This window comes from Dendrobates tinctorius, unplaced genomic scaffold (genome assembly GCF_039654945.1).
Source record: "Dendrobates tinctorius isolate UK_male_01 unplaced genomic scaffold, ASM3965494v1 ptg000003l, whole genome shotgun sequence".
In the NCBI taxonomy this organism is placed as follows: domain Eukaryota; kingdom Metazoa; phylum Chordata; class Amphibia; order Anura; family Dendrobatidae; genus Dendrobates; species Dendrobates tinctorius.
Window position 1 is genome coordinate 50,097,033 of NW_027361671.1, and position 13,559 is coordinate 50,110,591.

Below are 13,559 nucleotides of genomic sequence, written 5' to 3' on the forward strand. Positions count from 1 at the left end.
ATTTTGGTAATGCGCATTTACGATCACCCTTTTATTCAGATGGGGCATTTCCCAGGTGTTGGCTCCCACTGGTCAGCAAGTAACCACCTGTCCTGATGATATCTGATGACTGAAGATGGGACTAACTCTTTAAATTCTCTCTCCATGCAGAATGTGCAGTTACAGGTGGCAGTCACTATAGCTATCCTCACGCTGTTTCTACATTGCCCTCATTAATGTACTTCACTTATGAGAATAATCAACGCCATGGTTACAATAATGTTTTTCATTCTTTTAGTTCTCTATACAAACTGACATGACCAGAAGGCAGCTCGAATTTGAGGCCAGACAGATTAGAGCTGCGATGGAGGAGCAATTGGGGACCTGTCAGGACATGGAGAAGCGAGCACAGGTATGTGATTGTTAACTATAAAGTTCAGAATAAGTATCACCCAATGCAAAATCCTACTTCTTCTGATAGCACATTTTGGCCCTGTTCAGATGTGGCAGATTTGCAAAGGATTTGAGTTGTAAGGATTCACATCAGATATCCAATTTTTATAATGCAGCAGAAAAGAGTGCGGAATTCAGAGCATGATGTGAATGTTTAAATGCCCAAAATATTCGTCCCTGTGCAGAATCCTCTTGGATTTTCACTGTGGATTTCATTCTGTGCGTTATCCAAGGCAAAGTTGACATGTAGAACATGCAGACTTTGTTGTGAATTCTCAGCAAAATCTGGTGTAAAAAATATCCGCCACATCTGGGCGTCCAAGGAACCCCCCTGCACTTTTACCAGCTTGTTTTGATAAATAGTTTTATTCTTACTGTGTGTGCTAGATCACAGTATATAGAATGAAGCAGACCTAGACATGTAGGAGTGTAACGGAAGACTTCATGTGTGTTATTTCAAACAAATATTTTTTGGTTTTCTTTTTTATTAAATTGATCTCTGGCTTAAAGGCAGCCTGTCATGTTGAAAATGGTATCTGATGTGCAGGAGGTTCTGATGTTGTTATACATTTCTTGGGTGAAAACCTTCAGTAAAACTTATATTTTATTCATTAAAATCAACATTTTATTCAATAGATCTTTAAATAATAACTTCCACAATTGGATGTGTTTAAAGAAATGTCCCTGAGCTGAGATGATCTTATACATGTGCCCCTGCTGTGCCCTTTGTAGTGGCTGTGTCTGACCACGCAGGGACATGGTCTGATCATACCACAGCTCCTGGGCAGGGGAGGAAGCAAAAGGGTATACAGACACAGCCATTACACAGTATATTGCAGGGACACATTCATAAGATTCTCAGCACAGAAATATTTTTTTTAAACACATCCAATTGTGGAAATTATTATTATTCCAAGATCTATTGATTAAAATCGACTTAGATTGTGGTAAAACCCCTTTAACCCGATCTCGACATTTGCAGTATATATATGTCATGATGGGAAAGTACGTCCTGACCAATGCAGTATATATACGTCATGGCAATCGCCCACACACAGGAGATTGTGCATGGGCGATTGCCACTGGGAGTTCAGCTATCATAGTTCCTGATACCCATCACTCACTGCCAGGAGCGGTGCCCACACCACTCCCAGCAGTTTAACCTTCTAAATGCTGAGATCTATATCAATAGCAGCATTTAAAAGGCAGGCCGCGGGAGGGGGCCCCCCCTCTGCCCTCCGATTGGCGCCCCATGACTTCATCGCGAGGGGCCGATCATTGCCATGGTGATCCCCGATGCTGCCATCACGACATCCGGGTCACCAGAACTAGTAAACTTGTGACACCATGTTTAGAGCATAGTTTGTCAAGCTTGTATGTCAGTGCAGCACTGACAGTTTATATGGCATAGCAATGCTCCTGCTTTGCTAATCTTTATAAGTGATCATAGCTGTTAAAGTAAGTTAAAAAAAAAAACAATTGTAAAAATATAAATTAAAGAAAATTACAAAATAATAAAAAATAAAAATATATTTTACTCATAAATATTTTTATGAAGAAAAAAAATACACATTTGGTATTGCAGCATCCAGAATGAACTGACCTATAAAACTGTCCCACTAGTTAACCCCTTCAGTGAACACCTTAAAAAAAAAAAAAGGTAAAAAATGATTCTTTATCATACCACCGAACAAGAAGTGGAATAAAGCGCTATCAAAAAGACAAATGTAAATAAACATGGTACAGCTCAAATTGTCAACTTGTTCCTCAAAAAAATCAAGCCGCCAAACAGCTCCATCAGCGGAAAAGTAAAAAAGTTACAGCTATTGGAAGCAATGCAAATATAATTCTTTTTTGTCTAAAATTGTTTTTGTGTAAAAAAATGATAAATGTGCTGTCACTGTAAATGTACTGATCCGAAGAATAATATGGCTGTGAAATAGCATAAAAAAGCCCGTCTCCTGTTTTCTTGGTGAAAATGAAATACTAGGGGCTAAAATCAATTTTGTTGGAAAAATTTGATTATTTTTATTTTCACAAATTCACATTAGAATCTTCTGTGATGCACCTGGGGGGGGGGGGGTTAAGGTGCTCATACATCTAGAGAAGTTCCTTGAGGAATCTAGTTTCCAAAATGGGGTCTCTTGTGCGGGGTTTCCACTGTTGAGGCAGATCAGGGCCTCTCCAAATTGATTCCAGCAAGTTTTGTGCTCAAAGAGTCAAATAGTGCTCATTCCCTTCCGAGCCCTTCTGTTCACCCAAACAGTGGTTTACCCCCACATATGGGGTATCTTCATGCTCAGGAGAAATTGCACAACAATTTTTGGGTTCCATTTTCTCCTCATACCCTTGTGACAATAAAAAAAATTTGGTGTATGTTGAAAGTCAAATTTTTGTGAAAAAAGAATATTTTTTTTCCTTCCATATTCCGTTAGTTTCTGTGAAGCGCTTGAAGGGCTAATAAACTTCTTGAATGTTGTTTTGAGCACCTTCAGGGGTGCAGTTTTTAGAATGGTGTCACTTTTGGGTATCTTCAATCATATAGACCCCTCAAAATGCCTTCAAATGTGATGTGGTCCCTAAAAAAAAAAAAAAAAAAAAAAAAAAAATGGTTTTGTACATTTTGATGAAAAAATCAGAAATTGCTGGTCAACTTTTAACCCTTCTAACTTCCTAACAAAAAAAATTGTTTAACAAATTATGCCAATGTAAAGTAGTCATGTAGGAAATGTTGTTTATTACCATAACTATTATTTGTGACATAGCTCTCTGATTTTAAGGGCAGAGATATTAAAAAGGTTGAAAAGTGACATTTTCCAAATTTTGGCAAATTTTGAATTTTTTCACAAAGTCATCTCGAACAAATTTTACAACTATCATGAAGTACAATATGTCAGGAAAAAAATCTTAGAATCAGGGGATCCATTGAAGCACTTCAGAGTTATAACCTCATAACGTGACAGTGGTTAGAATTGTATAATTTGGCCTGTTTAGGAAGGTGAAACCGGCTCGTTGGTGAAGGGGGTTGATTCCCCATACACACTAGACTGATGTTGGGGTAGAGAAATGCCATACGATTCTGGCAGTGGGTCAGTCCTCTCAGACTACACAGGAGTGCTCAGCCAGCCAACTGTTCCTGTTTATAGGAAATTGAGAGAGCTAGCTTTCCACTGATTCATCATTCGTCTGACAGCGATCGCGCTTTATAGAGTTTAGTCCAAGGGTAATTCACACAACTACATAGCTGACATATTTTCTTGTCTGCATTGTGGTTGCAAGTCCCGACCCAACTTCGGGTCTGGTATCCAGAACGAACAGTATCACACATGCCTCACTTGCACATGAAATACACTTTGTTTCATTGAATACTGGGTACAATGCTCATGCCAGGGTCATATTTAGCTGGCTGGCAGGCACAGAATCTAGCCCCCTAGACTCTGGCTTTGCAGGCTGTATATTGGGGGTTCTTGCACCCTTCTCATGACAGAAATGCGATTTTGTTCTACAACGTAAACAAATTACACTTCACACTCATCATTTTCTGTCTAGTTCAAACAGATATTAATGGTAAAGAGCCTGACCACATCCGAGATTAATTACTTGGATTTTTCTTCATGCAGTTAAGAGTTGCTCGTATTCAGCAAATTGAAAAAGACGTCTTCCGGATGAGACAGATGCTACAGACCCAGAATGTAGACTCTGAGGTTAGTGAATATCTGACATCTTTTTACACCACATTTTTGCCATACAATTGTTTTATTTCTTCTCTACTTGTTGCAAAAAAAAAAAGGTAGTATTTTGCTGCAAATTTTAAAATCGATGTCACCAAAACAGCAGGACAGACCAAATGCTGAGAGGGTTTGCTTAAAAATGATGACATATTCTTTTTAAGGACATTGATGTTATCGTGCTGTTGCAGGACTTGCGTACAGCAGTAGTAATACAACCTACAATAAATCAATCCGTAGAAACATTGCAGTAAATAGTAATACCGTGTATATACTCGCATATAAGCCTACCCGTGTATAAGCCGACCCCCCCCCCCCATTTTGCCACAAAAAACTGGGAAAACTTATTGACTCGCGTATAATCCGAGGGTTAATGGTGGTCCAAGAAGATACTCCATAGATAAACCCTCCCATATGCTGCTGCACAAGGATTAATGCTCGCCCAAGAAGTTGCTCCATAAATACCCCCATATGCTGCTGCACAAGGGTCAATGCTGCACCATAAGATGCTCCATGAATACCCCCCATAATATGCTGCTGCACAAGGGTTCATGCTGCCCCATAAGATGCTCCATAAATACACCCCATAATATGCTGCTGCGCAAGGGTTTATGCTGCCCCATAAATACCCCCATATGCTGCTGCACAAGGGTTAATGCTGACCCATAAATACCCCCCCCATATGCTGCTCCACAAGGGCTAATGCTGCTCCAGAAATACCCCCCATATGCTGCTGCACAAGGGTTAATGCTGACCCATAAATACCCCCCCCATATGCTGCTCCACAAGGGCTAATGCTGCCCCAGAAATACCCCCCATATTCTGCTGCACAAGGGTTAATGCTGCCCCATAAATACCCCCATATGCTGCTGCACAAGGGTTAATGCTGACCCATAAATACCCCCCCCATATGCTGCTCCACAAGGGCTAATGCTGCTCCAGAAATACCCCCCATATTCTGCTGCACAACGGTTAATGCTGCCCCATAAATACCCCCATATGCTGCTGCACAAGGGTCAATGCTGCACCATAAGATGCTCCATGAATACCCCCCATAATATGCTGCTGCACAAGGGTTAATGCTGCCCCATAAGATGCTCCATAAATACACCCCATAATATGCTGCTGCACAAGGGTTTATGCTGCCCCATAAATACCCCCCCCCCATATGCTGCTCCACAAGGGCTAATGCTGCCCCAGAAATACCCCCCATATTCTGCTGCACAAGGGTTAATGCTGCCCCATAAATACCCCCCATATGCTGCTGCACAAGGGTTAATGCTGACCCATAAATACCCCCATATGCTGCTCCACAAGGGTTAATGCTGCCCCATAAGATGCTCCATAAATAGCCCTTATTTGCTGCTGCAATAAAAAAAAAAAAAATGACATACTCGCCTCTCCGTCGCTGGGGGCCAGGTGCCGGTGTCCTGAGCCCCTGGCAGTGGTGATATTCACCTGTCCCCGTTCCAAGCTGTACACCGCTGTGTCCCCCGGATCTCTGCATTGACAGCAGAGGGCGCACACGGACTACGTCATCGCGCCCTCTGCCGTCACAGCAGGAGGACCCGGAGACACAGCGGTGCACAGCTTGGAACGGGGACAGGCGAATATCACTCTGCCCCCGTCATACTTACCCCTCCTAGCGCAAAGTCTTCTCTGCAGCGGCAGCCTGTGCATCTCCCTCTGCCGTCTGCTTCCTGCATTCAGATGGTCACGTGGTACTGCTCATTAAGTATGCGCATATTCATGAGTTTAATGAGCGGTACCACATGACCGCTGAATGCAGGAAGCAGACGTCAGAGGGAGACGCAGGGGCTGCAGAGAAGTGCTAGGAGAGGCGAGTATGGTCTCTGACACCCCCGCCCCCCCCCCCCGGTGTATGACTCGCGTATAAGCCGAGGTGGGTTATGGGACTTTCAGCCCCAAAAAATGGGCTGAAAATCTTGGCTTATACACAAGTATATACGGTATATGGAAAAACATGGGGTACTTATTTACCTTTTTTTAATAAAAGAAAAGCAGAAAGCCAGCCAACCATGACAAGGTGTACCCAATCAGGATGGCCTTGTTTTGTAATATCTCACCTTGCTATTTGCCACCGTAGAGGGGGTCAGAGCAGGATCTGGGCCGGACTGTGTGTAATTACCTGCCTATGGAAAGCTGAGCAGAAAAAAACAAAGAACAAATCCCCAGCACACCTGTCAGTATACCTGCAGTGTGTGGGTGCATACTGTGTAAGCGATGTACAGCATACATTCAGGCTGTGTCAGTCCGCACATAGTGAGCAGATGAGATGCATCATAAACCGGCCACAGTTCTGACCTGAAGGACATGTGGAGCAATTCAGGTTTCCTTAGATCTTCTCTCATGCATTGTTCACCCTTCGTATTGAATATAAAAGGTGAGATGACTTAAAGAATCCCGCTGGTTGCTATCAGCAGGTTCATTCGTAGTGTAATAGAAAATAATTGCTGAGAAGAGGACCAGCTGTTTTAATATAGTATGAAATAAACCAAACGTCCACTAGTGATGAGCAAACGTGCTGGGATAAGGTGTTATCTGAGCATGCTCGGGTGCTAACCGAGTGTCTTCAGCATGCTCGAATAACATAACATGTTTAAGCCCCCTCAGCTGCAGGTTTAACAGCTGCTCGACAGCCACAACACATGCAGGGATTGCCTTACAAATAAGCGATCCCTGCATGTGTTATGCTGTCTAACAGTCATGAGACATGCAGCCGCCAGGACATATTTTTCGAGTACGCCAAAGTCACTTTGTTAGCACCCGAGCATGCTCGGATAACACCTTACCCCAGCACATTCTCTCATCACTAATGTCCACATCATGGAGATATCGGCACCACAAATTAAGAATGCAGAACAGTGATGCAACCAATACCTGTGCACCCAGCTCCAAATTCATACTATCCCAAATTGCCATCCTTTTTCGCTTTAACCTCTTAACACAATATCACATATATGCACGTGAGTGCAGGGGTGATGGTGTGTGGGGGGAGCTCAGGAGCTGAGCACTCGCCACACGCTGCTGCAGCAGATGCTGGTCATATTACACAGCTGGCATATGAGTCTAACAGCAGTTGCCAGAGCTGAGCTGTCAGCAGGATTGTGCTCAGTAACCTACAGACAGTGTCAGGTCGGCGCCGTTATACTGATTACAATGATACCTGGGCTGATGAAATCCGTCTTGTGGTTGTTGTTTAATCTTTATACAAAAAAAAACACGGCACTCCAGAGAAAAACGGAGGAGAATTGGTGCTCAGGTAAGATTTCCAACCCATAGACATATACAAAATTACTTGGCACTCAAAATCGGAGAAGCAATTTTTTCTTTATTGTGCATCCAGACAAAAATAGACTCATATCATATGAACGTTTTTGGTCCAACAACGGACCTTCATCAGAAAGATCTTTTTGTTTCTTTAGAGTAGACTGTAAGTTACAAAAAAGTAAACAAGAGAACAAAACAATATGTCAGAACAATGCTATAGACATATAATACACTTTCACAATAATAAATAATAATCTGACGTCAGAAGCAGGATCTATAGTGAAGGACAGTGACTGCAGACATTCATTCCAAAAGTGTAGATGCAGTTTTCAGATTTCATCTGTGCCATAAATGAGGCCATGCGCTCCCGAGTGTTCATCACTATAATAGAAATGTCCATGCTGACAAATATGGATGGCAAGGAGGATATACCTGTGTATTTTGTAATGACTGGAGCTCGAGTCTATCAAAGGGGCTGGATACAATATGACTGGATGAAGCAGGCCTTAGGGAGAGAGAAGCCGCGCTGTATGGAGCAGTATCTGCAAGGGGCTGCAGCACTAAGAGGCCGCTGAAACAATCCAGGGGGCCGCCGTGAGAGGACATTTCTATTCTATTATAGTGATGAACACTCTGGGAGCACATGGCCTCATTTATGGCACAGATGAAATCTGAAAACTGCATCTACACTTTTGGAATGAATGTCTGCAGTCACTGTCCTTCACTATAGATCCTGCTTCTGACGTCAGATTATTTATTATTGTGAAAGTGTATTATATGTCTATAGCATTGTTCTGACATATTGTTTTGTTCTCTTGTTTACTTTTTTGTAACTTACAGTCTACTTTAAAGAAACAAAAAGATCTTTCTGATGAAGGTCCGTTGTTGGACCGAAAATGTTCATATGATATGAGTCTATTTTTGTCTGGATGCTAAATAAAGAAAAAATTGCTTCTCCGATTTTGAGTGCCAAGTTGTTTAATCTTTAGTTTCAGTTTTGAGTTAATGCTATGCTTGTGCCCCAGGGCGGCCTGTGGGGGTCTTCATGTGGTGCTCTGATTAGCTACTCATAATGAAGAATGCTGACAGCTGCCCCTAGTTTACATAATTAATATTATATATACATATTGAAGAAAAAACAAAAAAAATCCCTTCTGCAGGCAGGCGCCTGCGCTGCAGCATAATCGCATATGTACTGTGTATATAATTGTTAGTGATGAGCGAGTATACTAGTTGCTCGGGTGATCTCCGAGTATTTAGGCGTGCTCGGAGATTTAGTTTGTGTCGCCGTAGCTGCATGATTTATGACTGCTAGACAGCCTGAATACATGTTGGGGTTGCCTGTTTGTTAGGGAATTCCCACATGTATTCAGGCTGTCAAGTAGCCGTAAATCATGCAGCTGAGGCGACAGAAACTAAATCTCCGAGCACGCCTAAATACTCGGAGATCACCCGAGCAACGAGTATACTCGCTCATCACTAATTATTATGTTTGAGGTTCTCCTGATATTAAAAAAAAAAAATAATAAAAAGTTAATTTGGAAATGGTGCCCGCCACACCTATGCAGTAGCAAGTGCCATTTTCAAATGGACTTTTACATTTTTTTTTTTTTTTTTCTTTTAGGAATATCAGGAGAACCTCAAACATATTTATTATACACACTGTACCAAGTTTCTCACTATACACTGTAATACTGTATTGTAAATGATTTAGTCCTAGCTGGACTAAAAAAAAGAAGTAAAAAATGAAAGTTTGTCAATGTATAAGGCCTGTTTCACACTTCCGTTTTTGTGTCCGCCAAACGGATCCGTTTCCGTTTTTTTGACGGATCCGCGGTAACCGCTATGGGACAAAAACGGATCCTGCAAAAAAAATGGCGGATCCGTTTTTTAACGGAAAGCAACGGATTTTGACGGATTTGAAAAAACGGAAGTGTGAAACAGGCCTTAGAAAGAAATAAAAATTAAAATCGCTTACCTTTTCCCCCATTAAAAATAAAGTAAATACAAAAATAAACATATTTGGTATAGCCACGTTTTTAATAGCCCTAGCTATCAAAATCGTAATTAAGCCATGTGTTTAAAGCAAGCAAAAAATGAAATAATTGGAATAATGTTTTTTCACCAATCATCCCTTAAAAATAAAAAATAAAAAGGTGTAATCAAAACATATGTACTGGAAATTAGTATCAACAAAACGATCAGCTCAACATGTAGAAAACAAGACTTCGCACTGGTCATTCAACAGAAAAATAAGAATGTTACAGGTCTTGGAAAATAGTGACATAAAAAAAAACAAAAACTTTTTTTTTACATTTACAAATTATTTTTTCTCTTCATTTAAAGGGAATCTGTCCACAAGGCCACGAGTGGGAGTCTGAGAAAAAGCAATACTGGAAAAAGTGGGTTAACGGCGCTGCTGATGAATATCAAATCAAGATTCCAGAAGACTGACGATTTTTACATGTGTTTTTTTTTTTTTTTTTGTGTGTGGTTTGTCCTGATGAAGAAGTCAGGTGGCTTCAAAACGCGTTGATGATAAACCGCACAGGAAATCCTCGGTCTCCTGGAATCTTCCATTGATATTCATCAGCAGCGCAGTTAACCCACTTTTTTCTGTATTGCTTTTCTAAGCAGGAGGAGCAGGCACTGAGCAAGGAATAGAGCTGGAGTGACATAGGATTCAGATCTACAAATAACTCTCCAGCTTCATTTGCTTAATAATTTAATCTCTTATTTGTCAGTAACAGTAGAACAGACTGGCCATGTAAAGCTAGTGCTGGACTTCTCTGTGAAAGAGCTACAGGTGCACATAAAAGGTTTGGGGAGGTGAAATCTTGCTGATAGATTCCCTAAACTAAAAGAATCTATGAAAAGTTTGGTATCACCGATATCGTACTGACAAGGATAATCTTTTTTTTTTTTGTCACTGTCATTTTTACAACAGTATGAACACCGTATTAACTGCCCTATTACAGATATTATTGACAGAACAATAATGACTCTTAGAAAAAGTAGAGGAAAAGTTGTTCAGACTTTTAAGGGCAAAAGGAGTTGTTCATTGGTTTCCCAGGGGTTCGATTCTCGCCAATTGGCACCCACCTGGATCTGGAGGAGACGTCACCATTCCACCAGCAGCAGTGCCACTGATGCCTGTGATTAGCTGCAGTGGTCAGGCGACTTGAGCGTAAAACACAACTGATGACACGCCACAGTCACCTGACTGCTTCAGCCAATCACAGGCTGCAATGGCCCAGCTGATTTTGGAATGGTGACGTCTCTTTCCTGTGTCAGATATGTGAATATTAGTTTATCTTTAACACGTTCAAGTCCTTGGGGAACTTCTTTTTGCTCCGACAACCCCTATATCTTTTCTGTCACCTTCCCCCTGTCTACAACTTTTTCCCCGTACCCTTTTGGAAACTAATTGTGAAGTTATCCCAAGAGTCCATTCTGTCTGCAGAGATGACATACACCCTGTATTGGACACGTCGTCCATCACTGCCACTTAAAGCAGCCGCAGTTGGAAGTATTACAAATGGACATGTAATAAAAGCCCAGCGTACCCACGGCAGATTCTACTGCATTCCACTGGAAATTATAGGAGACACAGTTCAGAATAAAGATCTCTCCGTACAGCGCTGACCGAGGTCACAATTTTTGTTCTAAGCGACTATTATAGGTTGTAACATTGTATCTTGATACAATAATTATGAAAAACTAGTGATTGGTTCTTGAGCCCCAACTCAAAATAAAAAAACTATGTAGAAAAATAAGCAGATATCAATACAAATAAAGCAATTATAGAAGCTGGGAAAAGCTGCTGGAAGCCGTACAATCACATAGAGAACAGGAGCTTCATCAAGGTCCTACACAGTAAATGCAATCTACAGGGGCGCAAACTGGAGCCAGCCTCGCCTAAGGGAGCGGAGTAACTGTAGAGGCGCTGCCGGTCTGCCAGTCAGGGTCTACACCTCCGTCATACAGGTGAAATGTCCGCACAGATTGACTAGAAGATTTCCAGACAAGCACGTGATACCATTCTGTAAAACCATACCTACAAGTTTCCAGGCTTCTGAAAAAATCTGATGGTGTTTAATCCCTTTTTATGTTGTTGTTAGATGTCATTGTGACTAATCAAATGATGGGACTGGTACCGTTGGCTACGCCTGCATGATTTATCAGCTGAGTAAGCTGCAGTAAAGAAGAACTCTGGTACTCGCATTCGGTGTTCTGGTGATAATAAATTTTTCCATGTACAGAACTCCTTTAATGGAGCACTCTGATTTATTTTTAGTTGCCCTTCTGCTAGCAAAGAGTAATGAGTATGTAGATGTGTTTCAGTACTCACTGGCCGCTGTTTTCTGCCGTTTCTAGCGCTTCTCCGGTATCACACGACCGCCTTTGTGTCCTGCTGAATCAGTGTCTGCTGTGTGGATTGGAAGTCACTTTTTATATTTTACCAGTGTAAGGCCGAGATCACACATGCAAGAAACACGGCCGAGTCTCGCATGTTACTACCCGCCACTGTATATTGTGACAAGGGATCTGTCGATAACGGCTGCACTCAGTGAAACTAGTGGAACAGCTCACAAGAACAGACCTCCAGCCATTCTGTCTTCATCATTTTCCTCTATGTACGTTGAAGCAATTTTACCACTGTGGCCAATAATTTTTCAATGTATGCTTTGGTGGAAATATGCACAGGCCAAAAATCTCCATCTAAAATTTGTACAAAAATTTGCAATGTTGGTTTTCTCACACGAAAAAAAAAAGAAAAAAACATGAGAAAATATACAAGCTGTAAACATGCTTTTCACCAGCAGAAGTGGGAAAAAAAAAATCTGACCAATTAAATGCAGTGGAATTAGGAAGAAATTTGTGCCGCAGATCAGTGCAGAGGTTAATCGAAAGTCGCCCGCGGTGCGTGAAGGCTGATAAACAGAAATGAGGGAGGAGATGTAGGAGAAGGAAAGATTGGTGTCACACATAACACCCAGACAGCGTGCTGCTGCCTAGGCATTATTGTGGTGCCACACATGGAGAGGGAGATGTCTGATATAGTTAGGGAGGTCAGTAGTTAAAGGGAACCTGTCAGCAGGATTGTGCACAGTGACCTACAGACAGTGTCAGGTCGACGCCGTTATACTGATTAAAATGATACCTCGGTGATGAAATCTGTCTTGTGGTTGTTGTGTAATCTTTATTTTCAGTTTTGAGGTAATGATATGCTTGTGTTCCGAAGCGGCCTGTGGGGGGTCTTCGTGTGGTGCTTTGACTAGGTATTCACCAGTATGGAATCTGACAGGTCACTGATCCCTCACTGACCTGCCCCCTAGTTTACATAATGAATATATATAATTTTTTGAAAATGGTGCCCGCCTGCGCAGTAGTACCTGTTAGTATATAGAGGTGATCCTGATAGCTGCCACTGCAGGCATTGCATCTAGCTAGAGAACAAAAAAAATGTCTTCCTCCAAGATGGTACTGCCAGCACTTGCCTTCAAAAGGGTTTTTTTCCCCCCAAGATATATATAATATTCATTATGTAAACTAGGAGGCAGGTCAGTGAGGGATCAGTGACCTGTCAGCAGTCTGCATTATGAATACCTAATCAAAGCACCACATGTAGACCCCCACAGGCTGATGCACGAGCGTATTATTTAACTGAGAACTGAAAATAAAAATTACACAACAACCACAAGACTGATTTCATCAACCAGGTGTCAGTGTAATCAGTTTAACGGCACTGATCTGACACTGTCTGTAGGGTACTGTGCACAATCCGGCAGATAGGTTCCCTTTAAGTTCAGTTCTTGTGAACTGCCTTCTCCTAGTTTTATTGGTACGTGGTCAGCTGTTATTACTAAATGTGCAGACTCTTTGTAACCTCTCTTTCCATTAGTACAGGATCCCTGTAAGTGCTTTTATGTCTAGTTCTACAAATACTAAAAATAACTGTTTCTTGCTTTCTGGGGTCTAAGGGGTAAAGTGTCTCCTTGTGGAGAGTGAGAAGCCGAGCCTGGCATGTCAGAGTGAGGAGACTTGTAAGCCTTTCTTGATTTCAGAATGACCTATATACAGGTATATCTCTGGTTACGTTGTGTC

At 41.7% G+C, this 13,559-nt stretch overlaps 1 protein-coding gene across 3 annotated transcripts in view; it reads left to right on the plus strand.

Moving 5' to 3' along the window:
• The window catches only part of APC (APC regulator of WNT signaling pathway), a 199,634-nt gene that overhangs the window by 135,916 nt on the left and 50,159 nt on the right, over nucleotides 1-13,559 (plus strand). For all 3 annotated transcript variants that reach the window (XM_073550956.1, XM_073550871.1, XM_073551037.1), the window contains 2 exons: nucleotides 278-391; nucleotides 4,053-4,136. In XM_073550956.1, the coding sequence (XP_073407057.1) occupies nucleotides 278-391; nucleotides 4,053-4,136 (198 nt within the window). The remainder of the gene's footprint in view (nucleotides 1-277; nucleotides 392-4,052; nucleotides 4,137-13,559) is intronic.